Below are 20394 nucleotides of genomic sequence, written 5' to 3' on the forward strand. Positions count from 1 at the left end.
AATATTTTGCTTGTGTGTGCACTGTGCTATAAAGAGGCCGTGCATCCAAAAATAGTTAAATCCACATGCACGCATGTAAAGGTCACTGTGAAGTTGGTACTCTTCCTTGCCATCTCCAATCATCAAAATTTCATCACATTTCGTGGACCCCAGCTATGGAACCCTAAAGACAAGTAATTTAACATAATTTTCTCCACTGGGCCCTTTTAAGGCTACTATTTATTTGTTTATTTATTTATTTATTTATTTATTTATTTATTTATTTATTTATTTATTTATTTATTTATTAAACTCACTGATTCTGAATTCGAGTGACTGCTTTTATTAATTGCTTTGTTGTTGTTTTTTCCGTTTATTGTTCTTTTATTCTGGTAGTATGTTTATTGAGGGGGAAAATTTTATATTGGGTTACTGAGTATTATACTTGGGGTTCTTTCCTCTACTGCACAGTATTTATTTCTTATAATTCTATATCTTTTATTTTGTGCAGATGCACTAAACACAAAAAAATCGACTCAGAGAGAAATGGAAAAAAGTAGTATTGTCATTTTTTTCTTTTGGATAACCTTAGTCAGTTGATTCAGTAGATTCATGTGCATAAACTGTAAATGTATAACTTCACCACAGCGTGGCGCTGCAGCACAACAAACCACTGTGTACTACAACGTCCACAACCCTCGTGAATTTAAATGACAGTGCATGAAGTTGCTGCAGTATTTAGTAAATGTGGGCAGATCAGCTGTGTTTTCCGTGGGGTTGATCTTCTGCTCGTGCTGGGCGGCTCCGGTGTGAACTCCTCTCCGCTGCACCACAGCTGCATGTTTCAGTTCCCTCCGTGAGGACTCGATCTCTCCAAGGACCATGAGACACTTCTCTAAATAATTTATTATCATTTTTTATTCCAATATGTTGCGGGTCATAGTTGAATCCGCATTTGGGATACCAAAAAAGAAACTTGGAAACCCAGACCCCATAGCAGCGGTTGTCTTTAAAGGTGAGCCATTTCTTCAGAAAAAAACTTTTTTTTCATTTTGTTGTGCCAGCTAAGGTGAGATTATGCACAGCATACTCAGTTTCTGTTTCTATGCTCTATTTATTTTTGCCATCATTTGCCTCCTGGTCGTGGTCAGCGTCTTCCTCACAGCATAAACAGAATATCTGGCAGTCACTCAGATAGTCTTCTAGCGAGGAATGCCTTATAAGGTCACAACTGGCCACTATATCCTCAGAGGATAACAGTCATTAGCGGCAAAGCTGGTTTTTTATTATATATATTTTGTTTAATTTAGTGCTGACCATTTAAGTTTTTCGGATGGATAATTGGCTTCTTTGCGGAAAAGTGAAAAAAAAAAAAACAGAAAATGAATTTATGGATGAAGTTAGTTTGCATCTTCTGTGTCTGTTTGACATGAAGTTTGACAGAAGGCTGAATGTAATTCATTGTGCTTTCAGGTGAAAAAAAGAAAACCAAAGCAATCGACAATGACTTGAATCCAGTTTGGAATGAAGTAAGTGGAATTATGTTGAAAGTAGTGCGTGTGAGCCATTGTTTTTTAATTGTTTGGTGTGTGTACTGCTTCAGCTTTAATAGTGACTGATTGCAATGGCTGCTTTCTTGTCATGACAGGTTCTTGAGTTTGATCTGAAAGGCTTTCCTTTGGATGCATCGTCATTCATCGATGTAGTTGTGAAAGACTATGAGACAATCGGGAAGGACAAGTATGTGCACCCATCAGTTTTCCACTTCTTGTGACTTCATCAAAAAGTGATGTTGTTTGAAATCAGATGAGCGATTGTCTTTGTTACAACTGTCTCCCTTAATTTGTTCCCTGCTGCTGTGTCAGAGTCCTCTGAGTCAACACCTTCCCTGTGAATGTGGGTTGGTATTACTGGAATCCCCTCTGAAAAAGCAGCCACCCCCCTCCCACAGTCACCCACCCTCACACACACATGCACACACACTCACCAGTATGCCAGGACATGCAGATACTCACTGAAAGGAAAAGCTTCTTGCTTGAACAGTTTGAGTGATAATAAATGTACCGTTACAATCGCCAAAGGAGCCTCCTGTTCTTTGGAGACTGTGTAAAATCAGTGATTATGATAACTTTGTAAGGACCAGAGTTTCATGTGATACTGTAGCTAAGGTGTTTAACTACAACACTCACCTGCACGACTCAAATCACCCTTGTTTAGACTTGCTGTGTCAGTAAAGAAGGAGCTTTGCCTGCTTCACAATGACAACTCCTACCAGGAATGTTGCCTTAAAAGGAAAGAACAAAAACAGCCCTTCATACTGACTTTACTTACCACATACTCATAATTTATTTCATGACTAAATTTTCATTTTTCATCTCGCTGCTGGGCATATACATGCATAAACCTGTGGCAGCAAGAGTCCTACTTCTTGTGAAGTGCAGGGAAGAGGGCAGACCAAGTAATAACATCTCCAGTGAGTCACTCCATTGCACTGATTGTTTACAGTATAAATGGTTCTCAGGCGGGCAGCGACGGGTGGAAGTGAGGGTGGAGGGGTGTCTGCCTCAGCCACGTATGCTATTGAATGTTTTTCCGTGATCACTGCCTGCCATGCATGAGAGGGCTGACGTGGCGTGCGCCTGCGCTGGTTTGCCATTGTGTGGTTTGTGTAGCAGCTCGGTCAGTAATGAACAGATCCAGCATCAAGTTCACTGTTGAAATACGTTTGGAAATACAGGACAGAGTCTGCAGCTTAGTCAAACTGACATAAATCCCCAAAAACAAAAGAAGAAAAGACACACAGAGCTGAACGTGGGATCAAGTCTGGAGTGCAGTCAGAGCAGGATCGTGTTCATCTGGTGGACTGTTTAGTTTATTTGTCATCGTTTATGGTTAACAGCTGAAGATTTATTATAGCAAACATTTCTGTATGCCTTAATAAAGTTTATATTTCACACCACCTGCTAACACTTGAGAGCTGAAGGGAGTTGTATATACATTGTTGTCCATGAATTCTTGCTTTTGGCCTCTTTAATGACAGGAACTGTACATTACTAAACCAAACTTCCTCCACAGGTGCTGCAGTTTTCAGAGGACAGATGTCAGTAATTGTAATCCCACATTGATTGAGAGGCAGAGAAAAGAGAGAGGTTTTTACTGACTGTCTACTCTCTTGGCTCTATACTTGAACATGCATCACATGCCTGTGGTACTTGTTAATGGCTTCCATCTTTCCGGTATGCTTTCTGTTGTCTTGGCAACCAGACCTCTTTGTCAAGTAAAAATTTTCTTTTAGAAAAATATTCAGCTATTTTTGTTGGGATATTTTTTTCATGTGTTTGTGTCAAAAATGTTTTTGAAAAAAAAAAAGGGAATTTTATCATGAGAGTCAGGTACAGCATTTTTTATCAGAGCCTCGCTTCATCCCCATTGACTGTTTGTGAAGCAAGGTTTCCCCTTGGCGTGATTTCAGAAAATGCCCAGTGTGTTGCAAGCTTGTGATTATTAATCATTGCTAAACGACTTCTGTTTGTTTGATATTGAAAACCACAGTGTTGCCGTTGCTTGGTTCTGTCACAATATGTGAAGAAGTGAAATGGGGAAGTTGAAACTGTAACTGCGGTACCCAGATAGGAGTGTCCCTTTCTGTGGTATCCATTCAAGCAAACAGAAATATATGCGACTTCTTTTTAGGTTGATTGGCACTGCCAAGATCTCTCTGAAAGACCTGGCCAGCGGGCATATGAGCTCCTTCCCATCCAAGAATGTGCCACTGATCAATGAGAAACAACAACCGACTGGGGTGAATACTTGGAGTATATAACACCTAACACTGATTCAACTCTGTGATATTGTCAATAAGAAACTTCTTAAATTTCTGTGATGTTTGGGACCAGTTTGGCAATGTTAATGGGAATTTTGTTATTTCTAAAGGCCACCATTAATTTGCTAATCGGATATGAGCCGCCTGCCAACACAACTCCCAATCTGAATGACCAGGAAGATGGAGACTTGTTGCAGATGGATGGTGGTAAGAACACTCAATTTATGAAATTGTATTATTTCATGCGCTGACGGAATGAAAAATAAAAGAATGTGAGACTTTATCCAGACTGGGCCTGCAGAGGGACGAAACCTATCACAGTTGACATTTTTTGTGATGCACCTCATACATCCTGGACATTTTAACAGTCGCTCAAAGTGTTTACACTGTAGTTTGTGGAACTGTTCATGTGTACACTTAATCCTGGAGTACCTCATTCCAACAGCGTACAGTGGTTATGCAAGTATGAATGTGTTGAAGCATTATTGTATAATCCACTTCAGTACCGAAAGGGACTTTTATGCAAATAAGTTCACTTCATTGTCGCTGTCTTGCTTTTCAAACAGCTGCTTTTTTGTAATCGCCAAGCAGATACTTTGAGCTAAGGATTTGTTTTCTTTGCTTATTCTGACTTCGACCTGTTTTTCTAAAAAGACGTGGTGAATATGGTGACACCAGATTGGTGGAGTGACACAGATGCTTATTTATCATACAAGTAACAATCTGAAAGATGTTCTGAATCCTAATTGGTTGTGGCATTTCATGGCTTGGGACTACAGGGGACGGTGGTGATGGAGACGAAGGAGATGCCGATATGGATGGGGCCGGTGAAGGTGGAGGTCCAGGAGCTCCCTTTTCACCAGGGCAGCCTGGGAAGCCCAGCCACAAACCTCTCCGCCTCAACCGAAAGAGGCACAGAGCCCTGGCAAATAAGCCACAGGACTTCCAGGTATTGTCTGTGTTTTGATTACTCTTAAACAGTTCCTGGGTATAATTCGGGATGGAATTCTTGTTGCAATAACATTAAATGAAGAATTGTTTATCAGTGTGAATGCTCAGGCAAGGAAGTTTCAGAGATTAGATGGTGAATCATAACACTTTTATTGCACTGTTAAACAACGTGGAAACATTGTTTTGATCTTGCATGAGAGAAAATAATTTAACACATGATTTTGTTTCGGGGTATGATTTGGTTTCCCAGTCTGAGCTGAATTTGATAGACTTGTGTTCTCATTGAATTGTTTGATGTTTGTTAATCTAAATGAATTGATGGAAACTTATCAAGAAAAAGATCTGGTGAAATACGTTTCACTGTTTGTTCAGCTGTTTCGTTTTTTGCTTTTGATGGTCAGATTCGCGTTCGGGTTATCGAAGGCCGCCAGCTGCCAGGAAACAACATCAAGCCAGTGGTTAAAGTGAATGTGTGTGAACAGACCCACAGAACCAGAATTAGAAGAGGAAACAACCCATATTTTGACGAGGTACTGAGTCCACCACCACTCTTCACTCTTCTTTTAAAATGACTTTCTCAAGAATCATTTTTCCGTTTCTCTATGCTTGTTCTTTTTAACATCATAACGTCTTCTATCTTTCGCAAATAATCTCCAGGCGCTCCAGTTTCTCAATGTCATTAACTGGGGTGATAGCTTTAAAGGTACAGTGTGTAGCATTAGTAATGTGAAATGTTCAGACACAATCAAAAAATAGTAATAATTAAACTGTAACAGAGAAATCTACTGAAGATAAGATGCTCAGTAGCTCAGTCCGTCAGTCTTGTAGTACCATGTTCTACCACAAGATGGTGTAGCATGTAACATTTTTGTTACCGCAACACTAAATCCAATGCAAAATTAACAAAAGTTGTTGCTGTTTTTGATGTTTGTTTTTTTTAAATCAACAATGAACAGTAAATTGTTAAAACTTTGAGCAAAACTGAGTCAAACCTGCCATCCAGAGTGCAAAGGTGATAATCCTTACATTTTACATAATGTACCATTAAAGACTGAACTCTCGGGTCTTTCTTGTGCCTAATTCCTCTCCTATGCCTTTTTTCCTCATGTCTGCAACAGTAAGAGTAACGTCTTAAAAATACTGTAAGTTGTATGGTCTCCCATAAAAACTGATATCAAAGTGTGCCTGACAACAAAATGTTTTGTACATATTTGACAGCTTTCTTCTTTGTCCCTCAGATGTTCTACTACAACGTCAACATGCTGCCCTCAGAACTGTTTGATGAGAACATTAGCCTCCGGGTGGGTCTTTAAAAATTATTCTTTCAAAGTTGATCATTTCAAAAGATTATTTTAAGCTTCTTTCTGTTCTTTTTATTTTTAATTTGTATTATTGTTTGCAATTCACAGGTTTATGACTCCTTTTCTCTCAGAGCTGACAGTCTAATCGGAGAGTTCAAGGTGTGCCATTTCTACATTTTTATATTTGTAAAACTCAGAATTCAACATGTGGAATTGTACTTTTGTTGCAGTTTTTGTAATCTATTTATTTTTTTTTCCACATCTTCAGCTGGATGTTGGCTACATATATGAAGAACCTGGTCAGTGTTTGTCTACAAAATGCTTTTTTTTATTTTTTATTTTTTATTTTAAGGAAATACAAATTTGAATTTAATTGCAATATGTGTGAAATATTGAAACTCGTGCAGGCCATGCCATAATGAGGAAATGGCTCCTTCTGGGCGATACCGATGACTCCAACTTGGGGGCCAGAGGTTATTTGAAAGTCAGCATAATGGTTGTGGGAACTGGAGACGAGCCACCGGTAGGAGCAACGTTCACCTAACAATCGAACCTGCCTGTAGTAGAGCCACCTTGAAGGGAACCTCTTCTCTCCTCCACCTGTTGCAGACTGAGAGGAGAGACGTGAGCGAGGAGCTGGACGACATAGAGGGCAATCTTTTAGTGCCAGCCGGAGTCACAATGCGATCCGCCGTCATAAACCTCAAAGTCTATCGTGCAGAGGACATGCCACAGAGTAAGTGCAGTATATGTTTATGAATTCCTGCCCCCTGTGGAGTCTAATGCATTCAGGTTACTCTGAAAACCCTGCGATGAGATGGTGTTTTGTGTTGCAGTGGACGACGCCTTCGTTCAGTCAGTGAAACAAGTATTTGGTGGGGAAGGAGACAGAAAAAACCTGGTGGATCCATATTTGGAAGTCAGCTTTGCAGGGAAAAAGGTGATAGATTCCAAAAAAAACCAAAAAAAAAAAACCCAAACATGTTTGTTAAAGGTTTTCATCTCTGAATGTAGCTGCTTTACAGTGACACGTGCATTCTGTGTTTTAGCTGCGCACCAAAATCGTTGAGAAAAACGCTAATCCAGAGTGGAATCAGCTCCTCAATCTCCAAGTTAAAGTAAGAAAATCCCATTTTTAGAGGCATCTTATAAGCTTCATGTGAATTTTAAACATGTTTTATCTGCCACTGAAAATGACCTCTGTTTCTTCAGTTCCCGTCCATGTGTGAACGCATCAAGCTGACTCTGTATGACTGGTAGGAGCTTTTATTTATTTATAGATGACGGGATGAGGAAATTAAAGCAGCAGTTAACCTAACAGTTTCCTCTTGATAGGGATCGCCTAACCAGAGATGATGCCATTGGAACAACATTTTTGAATCTGAGCAACATGTCCTCTTCTGGTGGAGAGATTGAAGGTATTCACATTATTAACTCAGTCATTTAATACGGTCCTTCAAAATAAAACAAATAACTTGTTTTTATTTTCTCATTAAAACAGATGAGCGGGCTGAAAACAGCAAGACGGTCTCTGAAAGTATGAATCTCTTATATTAGCAGAATATAAAGTTTTCCTCATTACGAATGACAGAAAAGACACTGGAATTTACTTTAGATTTGTTTTGGTATAACTACTTTGGATAGCGTTGCTTCCTTCTTAGTTTATCCCACCAAAGATTTTCTTTCTAGTCCTTGAAACAGTCTCGTTGAGCCTTTAATCAGTGTTTGTATTTCTCAGTGAGTGCTGCTGCGTCCGAAGTTGGCTTCCTCCCAGTGTTTGGACCCTGCTATGTTAATCTGTACGGAAGCCCAAGAGAGTACACTGGCTTGCCTGACCCATACGAGGACCTCAACTTTGGGAAGGTTCGACTCCATATTTAGTAATCTAGTTTGAACACAAGATATGTTTCTCATTCGTATGTATTTATGATGTTTTGGGATTTTGATGTGTTGTAGGGGGAAGGGGTTGCCTACCGGGGCAGAGTCCTTGTTGAACTGTCCACACAGTTGGATGAAAAGGTTGACAAGACTGTGGATGACATCTCCAATGACGACATCCTAGTGACTCAGGTACACTTAACGTGCTTATGTATGCCTGTTCATAGGGGCAACATGAGGTCAACCACAGTACCCCTGTGTGGCAGTGAACAGGTGTGGGCCACAAAAACCAAACCACAATCGGGCCACATGTGGCATGCTATATAAGCCGTGCCATCACTGCCTCGCCCTCATTCTATTTACCTGTGTGTGCATTGGTTTTCTGCAGGGTTATTTCTCTCTTAGTCCAACTCTAAATTAGAAATGTACTGTTCACAGGAAAACAATATGCTCACTGAGACTGAGAAAAAAAAAGTGAAACTATTTTCCTACCTTAATCCTAACATTCCCACATCCCGTTTCTTTGGGTGCAGAAATACCAGCGGAGGAGGAAGTACTCTCTGTGCGCTGTTTTCCACAGTGCTTGCATGCTTCAGGAGCCAGGAGAGCCAATTCAGTTCGAAGTCAGCATTGGCAACTACGGCAACAAGCTGGACTCCACCTGCAAACCTCTGGCCTCCACTACTCAGTACAGCTTCGCTGTGTTTGATGGTATGACACCAACAGAACACTTCTGAAATGTCTCTTTTATCCAATGTAGGAATCTTTTTCTTTTTCAAAACTTGCCTCTGGAAAGTTATTACAGATTTTTATTGTAGTTGACTTTTTACTGCTTCTAATATTAGTACATATTTAAACATTCACACACACACACACACACACACAATACAAGTGATGTCAACCAAGGTGTTTTAACCACCATTATGACTAATTTGGGGTTTAGTGTCGAGCTCAACAGCACATTGACATGTGGATGGTTGTACATGAGCATCACACTGCCTGTCATGGGACTGGAATACAAACGCCTTTGCCACCTGAGTCATAACCACCCCAAGATTCAATATGACACATATTTATAGTGGGAAAAGATATTAATATACCAGTCATGAATATGTTTGACACTGTAGCTGTTTTATTTTTATCTGGACTGTCGACACTGCTGTACGTTTGTGTGATGAGTAATCATGATAAGTTTTGCAATTTTCGCATCATGTGCTTAGTGTAATTGAGGATATTTATTGTCTACACCACAGGTAATCACTACTATTACCTGCCCTGGGCTGACACTAAGCCTGTAGTGATCCTCACTTCGTATTGGGAAGACATCAGTCATCGTCTCGACTCCGTCAACGTTCTCCACTTCATTGCCGAGAGACTGGTTAGAATCACTGTTTGGGCAAAACAATGAACAGCTCAACACTGGACGCGTCTACACATGTAGTGGTGATCCCAAATAATCTAATTTTAATCGTTTTGGTAATATGTTTCAGGAGTCCCACCTGACGTCTTTGAAAACAGCCATCTTAGCCAAGGAGCCTGAGACACGTCTGGCAGAGATTTGGCTCAAACTCATCAACCACATGATGGAGGATCTAAACAGGTAAACCCCTGATCCAGCAGATTGCACATCAGGCATGCGTGAAATTAGATCGTTCCAAGTTTTTGTTGTGGTGGAAAGCTCTTTGACGTTTCTGTCATCTGTTTGTTTTTTCTTGTTTTTTTTGCAGTTTCAAGCTTCCTAATCTGGCGAATCAGCCTAATATCACAGTCCTGGACCTCCAATTGAAAACCCTGCGCGATGCTGCTGTGGAAAGCATCAAACAGATGGCAGGCCGCATGAGAGAAGAGGCCACAGATGTGAAAGCTACTGTTGGGGATATTGAAGACTGGTTGGAAAGAATCAAACAGCTGGCAGAGGAGGTGCGGGGAAAAAAACACACCCATTGCTGATTTCCCAATGCCGCCATCTGTAGAAAACATTGAAATGTCACCTAAAAAGAACTGATTGAAGCTGTGTCTTACAGCCTCAGAGTAGCGTGCCTGACGTGATCATCTGGATGCTGCGAGGGGAGAAGCGTGTGGCTTATGCCCGAGTTCCAGCCAACCAAATCCTGTACTCTAACTTCAGCGAGCAGGCCTGTGGCAAACACTGCGGAAAGACTCAGACCATCTTCATGCAGGTAGATGCACAAAGAGCACCGTCACTCTAGTGAAACTGATTCAAAACATACATCATTCATAGCCATTTTAATACTGGATGCTTTTTAATTCCTTCGTGTTTGTTCGGTTAGTACCCCATGGACAAAAACAAAGGAGTGAAGATTCCCGTGCAGCTGCGAGTCAACATGTGGCTCGGTCTCTCTGTCCACGAGAAGAAGTTCAACAGCTTCTCAGAGGGAAACTTCAGTGTCTATGCAGAGATGGTACTGTGTCGTCATCGCCACAAGCAGTACATTTTAAATGCAAATAAACGAAACAGAGGTCATTGCTTTCCATGATGTTTTCTTGAAACAAGCCGTTGGCTGTCCCTGCAGTATGAGAACCAGGCCCAGGTGTTTGGGAAGTGGGGAACCACCGGTCTGGTTGGTCGCCATAAGTTCTCAGATGTGACTGGAAAGGTGAAACTCAAACAAGAGCGTTTTCTTCCACCGCGCAGCTGGGAGTGGGATCAGGACTGGTTCGTTGACCCTGAGAGATGGTGAGTTTTAGAGCCGCACTCCTGAAATTGCTCTCATTGCTTTGCAAAAGCAAACACTGTAGCTTTTAACAATTTCTATAATATATGGAGCTATGTCTCACACATGCATTTCCTCTTCCACTCTGGGCTTCCTCCCTTAAATTGGCGTAATGATTCATCATAGGAATTTTTTTGTTCAGTGTTTGTCTACTCCTCCCTGTTTCGTGCAGAACTGTTCCTCAGGATTGCATGTTCAGTTCAGCTAATGTCATCTATCCTCCTTAAAATATGTCCAAAGTGACACTGTTATAACTAAACTGTTATTTATCTCATTTTTATGTTATTAATAATGAAGGATTTTCTTGTTGGTTGGGTTTCTTGTTCTTGTTGTTGGCTTATGTGAAATAGGAATTTCCATTGTTCACGATGGACTTATTGGCCATAAAGATCCAAATGAAGTGATTCTCATATTAATTTAAACTGTGGTGTCATAAACCATTATTTTGGGAGTAGCAAAGTAGATCACTTGATATAAACGGCACCCAAGGACAAATAAATAACATAGTTGAAAAATATACACATACTAGTACAAGAAGTATCCAAAGATGCTCAACTACAGTAACTTCTAATTTGTTACTTCCAACCCTGCCTAGTATCTCAGATAAAAATAATATTGACTGATGTGTGTCGTGTCGCTGGTGTCAGTCACAGCATGGAGCCACATCATAAAAACAATCCAAGGAAATGAACAGGAATTTCAGCTGAAGCCAGGAGCCCTCACTCCCCCTCCTCTATGTCCTGCTTTTTAAGTGCTTACATTCCTTCACCGAGGCTCATAGAAATAAATTTTACCTCTTCGGCCTGTCTGAGCGGGTCCAGTGTGGTTATCAGGGTCCTGCATGGATTCTCTGTGAGTCACAAAGTCTTTCATCCATTTCTCTGCTATGTTGGTGTTTCCTGCAGCCTGTTGACAGAAGCAGATGCGGGCCACACGGAGTTCACCGATGAAGTTTTTCAGAATGAAACACGTTTTCCTGGCGGCGAGTGGAAGCCTGCCGCGGAGCCTTACACAGACGTGGTACGATAAAGTGGCCTCACACAATGACGTGCCTGTGTAGGCTTTTTGAGACACTGATTCATCAAATATGTGTGTTAAGATAACGCGGCTTGGCCTGTTTGTTCATGATAACTTCCAATACATTGGCAAAGTTTTCCAAGCAACCATGTGAGCTATGGCCTGGTGGCCTGTCCTGGGCGTATCGAAACTAAATGAAATCTGTCATAAATGAAACGTGTGTTGTTGCAGAATGGAGAAAAAGCTCAGAGCCCAGGGGAGTTTGAATGTCCCTCAGGATGGGCCTGGGAGGACGACTGGACCTTTGACAGCAACAGAGCTGTGGATGAGGGAGGTACGATAAACATTCCGACTGGTATTAAATCTAAACTTTCCCTTTATTGCGTTTTGTGTCTTAAATATATTGAGTCTCGCTGTTTCTTTGTGTGGATTCTTTGGCATCAGGTTGGGAATACGGAGTTACTATTCCACCAGACGATAAACCCAAATCTTGGGTTGCGGCAGAGAAGATGTACCACATCCACCGCAGGAGGAGACTCATCAAACCAAGAAGGAAGATATCAGACAAAACAGCTGTTGCTGAGGTCAGGAAGATGCAGATTTGAGAAAAAGTAGATTTGACTTGATGCACGAGTTGTCTCTAAATACTTTCTTGTGATTTTCTCCTCCGCAAGAGACGAGAACCGGGAGAAGGTTGGGAATACTCTTCCCTGATTGGCTGGAAGTTCCACAGAAAGGAGCGCTCCTCTGACACGTTTCGCCGTCGCCGTTGGAGGAGAAAGATGATCCCATCAGACTGCATCGGGGCTTCGGCTATTTTCAAACTGGAAGGAGCATTAGTGAGTTTTGCTCAGTTTCTCTAAACAATTAAATATTCACCGTAAATCTCCCGAATTGACACAGTCGTCAGCATATATGGCACATGAGTCATATCCTCTCATCTCAGGAAGTTTTGTTTTAGTTCTCCATTTTCTGCCTGAGATATTTCCCAAATGTTTTAAAAAGAGTGACTTGAACCACTTCAGTCCTTGTTTTGTTAACAGGGGGTTGACGTCGATGAGAAAGCCAGTAAAAAGGATGCAGCCAAGCTGTTTGGCGCAAACACACCCACTGTTTCCTGCCATTTTACCCGTAAGTAGCAGGGCCAGATAAAACTAATTACTGGTCAGTGATGTTGATTAAAGGCTTAGTTTCCTCGTGCATGACATCCTGACTTCCCTTAACACAAGATAACATTGCCATAAGTCTCCAAATAGTTGAATAATAAGCTTGCACAGCTTTTTCTTTGTGATAAAGTTGTTTCGGTAATGATACAGAGTGGCATTTTGATGGATGATTTCCACTCAGGCTCCTACATTTACCATCTGAGGGTGTACATTTATCAGGCGAGAAACCTTTGTGCCATGGACAAAGACAGCTTCTCAGGTAAAACCAAAGAAAAAGTCCAAGAATAAATACATTTCAAATGTAAAACGGACAATAATAATGCGGTGGTCTTCTCTAGATCCCTATGTCCATGTGTCATTTCTACACATGAGTAAGACCACAGAAGTCGTGCGAACCACACTGAACCCCACCTGGGATCAGACTCTCATCTTTGAGGACATCGAAATTTATGGAGACCCACAGACAGTTGCCCACAACCCTCCAGATGTGGTGCTGGAGCTGTACGACAGTGATCAAGTGGTGAGTTTGATCTGTACAGACTTCACTGTGGATCTGTGGATGCTCTGTTCAGTGTCTTGATCGCTGTTTTTTTCTCCTAGGGTAAAGATGAGCCCATGGGTCGCTGCACATGCCCCCCTTTGGTAAAACTGAACCCAGGGGTGGATGTCACTCCTAAGCTGCTGTGGTTTCCAGTCACCAAAAAGGGTCGTGGAGCTGGAGAGGCACTGCTCGCCGCTGAGCTCCTACTGAAGGACAAGGTACAAGAGAACATGGAGAACAGAAATATACAGCTTGCTAATTCCACTTTAAAGGCTATGTACAGGTTGACATCAGGGCTGAGAGACAGCATGCAATGTCCCAGATCTGTTCTAACCATAACCCGATACTTTTTAATCACGTAGAGACGTCAGAATCCCCCCTTAAATTTTGAACTACTGAAAGTTACAGTTGAACTATTTTGATGTTTGTCAGGGATCTGTGTGAGTATGTGTGTTTTTGTGTGGTATAAAGTTCTGACAGACCTTCAGAGGACATTCCTCTTGAAGAAGGGGATGGGTTTTTCCAGAGATACTACAGTCTTCTTGGCAAAAACAACCAGAAGCAGAAAACTTTTGTGTTGTCAAGATTCAGGATTGAAGCATCCTCTAAAAGACAAAGTGGGAGATAATGGGATGCAGAAGTCCAGGAAGTGAGAGAATGGTGTTGTAAAGCTAAATTGAATAAATCAAACAGTAAGAAATGATATGGTGTTTCAGACAGGACTGCAAACGGTTTAGTTAGCCCTCTGATTCTCTCATTCTGACATTCTCCAAAAGTCAACTTTTCCATCTGAAGGCTTTTTTTAGTTGTTTCCGATATGTAACACGTTGATCAAAAACACTGGAAAGTTTTTTGTGCTTCTGTTCCAAGTCACTGTTAGACTGATATTTTTAAGAGTCCCATGTGTTTATGCAGCATTTTTATGCTTTCCATTTCTGCAAATCAACCTGCAGTAGCTCAAAGATGTAGCAATTGAAGGCGTCACAGTGAGGAGGGCTAAAATCAGCTGACTATGGAGCAAATGCCAACTTGACACTTATCTATCCACATATACTGTAGATGGTCGTCATTATAGACGTTCCCACTCCATGTCAAGCTTATCCTGGTATTATATGTGGTTTACTCAATCAGGAAAGCTTCTACACGATAAAGTAGTATCATTGCCCGACAGTGCGAATGCAGTGGGCCACAGTGACCTCTGAACCTGCGTAATCTTTCTGTGCTCCCCCTGACTCTATAAAGCTGTTCATCCTGTGTTTGCTCTACAGTCTAAAGACGGTGATATGCCTCTGGTGCCACCCCGGCGTGGGGAGAAACTCTACATGGTTCCTCAGGGAATCAGACCAGTGGTGCAGCTGACTGCGATTGAGGTATAATATGCAATCTTTGCTCTTTGCCAGGTGCTCAAAGCACCTTCCACACACATTACATGATCAGACACGCCGATCCCAGCTCACGGCTTCTGCTGTTTAGCTTTTTCAGTCACAACAACTTTGCTCCCTTAACTCAGGTCTTGACTTGGGGCTTGAGGAACATGAAGAGCTACCAGCTCGCCACGGTGTCCTCGCCCAGCCTGGTGGTGGAGTGCGGCGGTGAGGTTGTTCAAACTGCGGTGATCAAAAACTTCAAAAAGAACCCCAACTTTCCAGGATCTGTCCTGCTACTCAAAGTGGTACTTCCCCTCAGACTTTCAAGAGATATTCAAACGCTTATAAATGTCTCATATCCTCACTGGACTTTCTCCTTTTGCTGCTCGCCTAGCTTCTTCCTAAAGAGGAGATGTACACCCCTCCCATCGTGCTGAAAGTCGTTGACCACAGGCCGTTTGGGAGGAAACCCGTCGTGGGTCAGTGCACCATTGACTGTCTGGAGGAGTTCCGCTGTGACCCTTACCGTCTCAACAATGAAGCGTGCATGTCTGCTCGAGGTATTCCCGTACACACACGCACTCTCACACACAAATGTACATGCTCCTTCACCCCCAAACACTGTACATCTGTATCCATTAACTTCACAGTGGCGATGATAACTGCGGCTCAAGGAGACGTTGTCATAGACATTGAGGATAGACCCATCATGAAAACGGAGGTAAATAAAAACAGTGACGTAATGGTTTGACAGGATTTGTACATACTTGTGATATTAAGAAGAGTTCTTTGTTACTTTGCAGCGACTGGAAGAAATCGTGAGATATTTCATTTTTACAAACATTCTGCAGATACATGCTTCCCCTTAAAGCATGAAATTCATCATAATTGTTTGACTGTACAGGAAGAAGAGGCAGTCGACTGGTGGAGTAAGTTCTATGCCTCCGTTGGAGATCAGGAAAAGTGTGGGCCCTACCTCAAAAAGGGATACGACACATTACAGGTGACAACATGTTTTACTAAACACAGACTGATTTAATCTGGGGTGTCGTTTGTTTTAGTTTTAAAAACCACATCTAGATACAGACACGGGCATGAACTACTGTCCTTGAAACAGTATGTATGCTCTGCAGATTTTCAGGATTCAGAAAGTGTAAAATGTATTTTGTTGTCTCTGGTCTTTAGGTATACGCCTCTGAATTAGAGGAAGTTCAGGAGTTCCACGGACTCACTGATTTCTGCAGCACTTTTAAACTTCAGCGGGGAAAGAGTGAAGACGAGGAGGACGATCCGTCTGTGGTGGGAGAGTTCAAGGTAAAAGTCTGGCTGTGGAGGTTCTGACTGTTCATTTATTACTTTAACAGCAGGAGCAGTGGTTACCTTTGTGGTTGTACAATTACTTGCTTCAGCCTCTTTCTGCCCCCTGGTGGATCATTTGAGACTTTCAGGTTCACCAATAATGAGTTATTGGCTTTGGAAGGAAACAAATACGAGTATACCTATGAGTGTGTAAAAATGTATATTTCTGTGTGATTCCAAGCTTTTTCATCACAGTGACCCGACTGGATACTGAGTAGACATGTTTTTTTTGACATTGTTGTTCAGACTAAATGAGTTTTTATGTAACAAACAGCTTTTCTCCGGTTGTGTACAGGGCTCATTCAAGATTTACCCATTGCCTGATGATCCAGGGATTCCAGTTCCTCCTCGCCAGTTCCGCGAGCTTCCTGAGAGCGGACCACAGGAGTGCTTGATCAGGATATATGTGGTCCGCTGCATTGACCTGCAGCCCAAGGATACAAATGGCATGGTGCGTTTTATAAGCATTGACAAGCTACCAACCACCCTGTTTTAAATAAAAGGGAAAGTCCTGTCTGTCCAGGCTTGATGTATCTACTTGTGTGAATTCTGGTGATTCTGAAGCTGAAATATTCTCAACCTAATTTCTTATGTTATTGTTTCAGTGTGACCCCTACATCAAGATTACGCTGGGGAGGAAAACGCTTGATGACAGAGACAATTACAAAGCCAACACCCTCAATCCAGAGTTTGGAAGGTCAGATTAGTTGTTCATTTTATTACAACATTTGAAACACCCAGCTGCAGCAGCATCATTGACATCGCTTCCCATTTTATTGTTTAGGATGTTTGAAATGTCCTGCTTCCTGCCTCAAGACAAAGATCTGAAGATTTCGGTTTATGACTACGACTTACTGAGCCGAGATGAAAAAGTGGGCGAGACGGTCATCGATTTGGAGAACAGGCTCCTCTCCCGTTTCAGGTCCTGCTGTGGCCTGCCACAAACATACTGCGTGTAAGTCTATTCCACGGATATACAGCAGAGTTAACACATTTAAGTCACTGCTGCTGTGATGTCTTTTAGTTTATTGAAGCCCAACGGGTGTAGATCCGCTCCACATGTTTACAATATGATTAAACGAAATGAAGAGACACCAGTGGTTCCATGTTCTGGCAGGTCAGGGATCAACCAGTGGAGAGATCAGCTGAAGCCTTCTCAGATCCTTCAGAATGTAGCCAGAGTGAGAGGCGTCCCTCCTCCACACTTTGAGGCAGATGCCAGCTCGCTCACCTTCTCAGGAAAACAATACAACCTGCAGGATTTTGGTACATCTGTTTTTCTTAATCGAGAGAATATTTAATCCTCTTGTTCCTTGAGTGTTTCTTCATTTATCATTTACTCTGATTTGTTCTCTGGCTTTTTAATCAGTATGTCTTAAATGTTAACATCAATCACAACACACTGTGATGGGATGTGGTTTCTCATTTACAGAGAGGAACACTGTGACCCACGCACACCTTGGCCCACCCAGAGAGAGGCTCGCCCTGCATGTCCTCAGAAGCCAGGGATTGGTACCCGAGCACGTGGAGACCAGAACCCTGTGCAGCTCCCACCAACCAAACCTGTCCCAGGTCATATAAAGTGGAGTAGCATCACTCACACTGTGTGAATGTGAAGTAATGGGAACTATCATTTTCTCTCTGTATACTGTCTGAAACCTCTTTTCACCGATACAGGGACGGATTCAAATGTGGGTTGACGTTTTCCCCAAGAGCCTTGGGCTGCCTGGGCCTCCGTGCGACATCACTCCACGCAAAGCCAAGAAGTAAAAAATTACTTTAAAAATGACCGCTTTACAACATGATGAAATCAAGCATTAGGTCTGATAACAGTGTTGAAATATTTGGAACAGGTACTCCTTGCGGGCAATAATTTGGAACACAACCGATGTCATTCTGGATGAGAGAAGCATCACTGGAGAAAACATGAGTGACATCTACGTCAAAGGGTGAGCTGCATCACGTTTATTCTCTACTGAGCAGAATTAACTTACCTAACATGAGTCAAACGTTATGATGTCTTAAGATGGATGCCTGGAATGGAGGACGACAAGCAGAAAACTGACGTCCACTACAGATCCCTGGACGGAGATGGAAATTTCAACTGGAGATTCATCTTTGAGTTTGACTATCTGCCTGCAGAACAGCTGTGTGTCATGTCTCGGAAAGTGAGTAGGCTCCTGGATTCTAAACGAAGCATTAAATTCATTCTTTGTATATACTTGGCAGCTTAGCTGTGATTACATGATGAAAGATATGTGTATAAATAAAATGTATTTCATGCAGGAACACTTCTGGAATCTGGACAAAACCGAGTTTAGGATCCCTCCGAAGTTGTTTGTCCAAATATGGGACAATGACAAGTTCTCCCTGGATGACTACCTAGGTAACACAAAATTGCTGTTTTCACAAGTTCAGACAAGGGAAATGCTTTTAAAGGCCTTGTGAGCCAATAACAGAGAAGTACTTTTATATATCTATACATTACTGGAGAACATGCCGAACATTACAGATTTTGTCGACATTGTCAGTAGCCACAGATGCTGCATGTTTGCGACACACTGCTGTGAGGTCTGCTGCTGGTGCAGAAAGGACACATGTTGACCTGAATTTATTATTTGATTTAACACAGAATTAATTTAAAGGAGAGCGTTTGGTGTGAAAAATATTAAAATGAGAAGTTTTTCACACAGTTCAAGAGCTGAACAACAAAAATGAAATTAAAATTTTAGAGACCATCTCCAGTATGTGTGCACAAAACTTATGAACCAGAAGGAAAAACTTATTTTTTTTAATCTATATTTCCATCGCAGGTTCAGTTGAGTTGGACCTGCTGAATCTCATCCCTCCTGCCAAGACCCCAGAAAAATGCAGCCTAAAGATGATACCTGGGATGCCTGGTTCCACCTCCTCCAAAAAACCGCAGCCCAACTCACTTTTCTCCCAGAAGTCTGTGCGAGGCTGGTGGCCATGCGCAATAGAGAAAGATGGAAAACACGTCCTTGGCGTACGTTGGCAGCACAATGTGTTTATTTTTTTCATTTCGTCTTCCTAAAAAAATTCTGATAGCTTTGTGTTTTGCTTTCACAGGGGAAAGTCGAGATGACACTGGAAATAGTGGAGGAGAAAGAAATGGAGGAAAGACCTGCCGGAAAGGGCAGGGATGAGCCCAACATGAATCCCAAACTGGACCCGCCCAAGTAAAAATATGAGCACAAAAAAACTCTTATTTGTTTTTGCAAATTTTAATAATGTAACTATTGGTGTCTTTCTCTGTTCAACAGCCGCCCTGACACGTCATTCTTCTGGTTTACAAACCCCTGCAAGACCATGAAATTCATTGTGTGGCGCAGATTCAAGTGGATCTTCATACTGGGGGTTGTCTTCCTGCTGATTGCCCTCTTCCTTGGGATTCTGTTCTACTCCCTTCCAGTACGACCTTTAACTGTTAATTTGTGTTTCAGTATTTCTGAGAAAAAAAAATACACCATAACCTTGATAGTAATTCATTGTTTAATTTGTTGTTATTGATTTGTTGGTATGGGTGATGTTTGAATCAGGTGATCTGATGTTCTCTCCACAGAACTACATCTCAATGAAGATTGTGAAGCCATTCTCCTGAAAGGCATCATCAAGAGGATGCCCAAGATTATGCAGTAGAAACCATGGCTCGGCTGTCTATCGACATCCATACAATAATAATCAAGACTGTTTTTCTGCTGCTGCCAGAGGAAACATGTACTCAAAATTTTCTTGTCACAATCACAGCTGTTCTTCTTCAATTTTGCACTTTCAGTATTACTTGTATCTCTTGTGTACCTAATGCAAACAACCGCTTTTATGTTTAAGTAAAATAATGTGAAAAATCATATTTTAATACATTTTGATACTTAAATTTTTTTCTGATTTACCTTTTTTCATTGTCTTAGAAATATGCACAGAACATAGTTAAAAATTTTGTTATTTACATGTGGATGTGACATGGTGCAATAAAGTGGTTATCTTTCCTAACGTATCCTGACATTCACTTGCGATAGTTCTATGAAATGATGAAGACAATCACATCACAAATGACCCAAGAAACATGTCTTTGGTACGGTAACCAATGTGCACAACAACCTATTTGCAAGCCCTGTATCAGATAGCAGGTTTAACCCAGGAATCTGCCATACTTATTTTATGCTTTGCACCCATGCAGCCTTCTTTTTGTGTTTAAATTTTGCTTGGAAGCTCAGGCCTTTAGTGAGATGCATATGAGTGCTTTGTGGTGGGTCTAA

General features: G+C 41.6%; 1 protein-coding gene across 1 annotated transcript; it reads left to right on the top strand.

Annotated features, from left to right (window-relative positions):
- The first annotated feature begins 744 nt into the window (after positions 1–744).
- On the top strand, positions 745–20132 carry myofl (myoferlin like). The gene is made up of 54 exons (XM_030106823.1): positions 745–994; positions 1453–1508; positions 1628–1719; positions 3673–3781; positions 3913–4009; positions 4582–4751; positions 5155–5283; positions 5992–6054; positions 6163–6213; positions 6323–6353; positions 6462–6577; positions 6664–6790; positions 6891–6994; positions 7104–7172; positions 7267–7310; positions 7390–7472; positions 7556–7591; positions 7793–7917; positions 8011–8124; positions 8466–8643; positions 9186–9310; positions 9423–9532; positions 9660–9852; positions 9957–10112; positions 10224–10355; positions 10467–10630; positions 11573–11687; positions 11916–12018; positions 12129–12268; positions 12359–12523; positions 12728–12815; positions 13032–13109; positions 13189–13370; positions 13451–13609; positions 14660–14761; positions 14902–15063; positions 15153–15318; positions 15409–15479; positions 15562–15576; positions 15663–15761; positions 15944–16072; positions 16413–16568; positions 16723–16814; positions 16902–17072; positions 17235–17383; positions 17550–17689; positions 17795–17883; positions 17971–18066; positions 18144–18285; positions 18404–18503; positions 18931–19124; positions 19208–19317; positions 19402–19549; positions 19701–20132. Exons 1-54 carry the CDS (start codon positions 907–909, stop codon positions 19737–19739), a joined length of 6162 nt encoding a protein of 2053 aa, XP_029962683.1. The 5' UTR covers positions 745–906; the 3' UTR covers positions 19740–20132.
- The last annotated feature ends 262 nt before the right edge of the window (positions 20133–20394 follow it).

The sequence above is a fragment of the Salarias fasciatus genome, chromosome 13, assembly GCF_902148845.1.
Source record: "Salarias fasciatus chromosome 13, fSalaFa1.1, whole genome shotgun sequence".
In the NCBI taxonomy this organism is placed as follows: Eukaryota; Metazoa; Chordata; class Actinopteri; order Blenniiformes; family Blenniidae; genus Salarias; species Salarias fasciatus.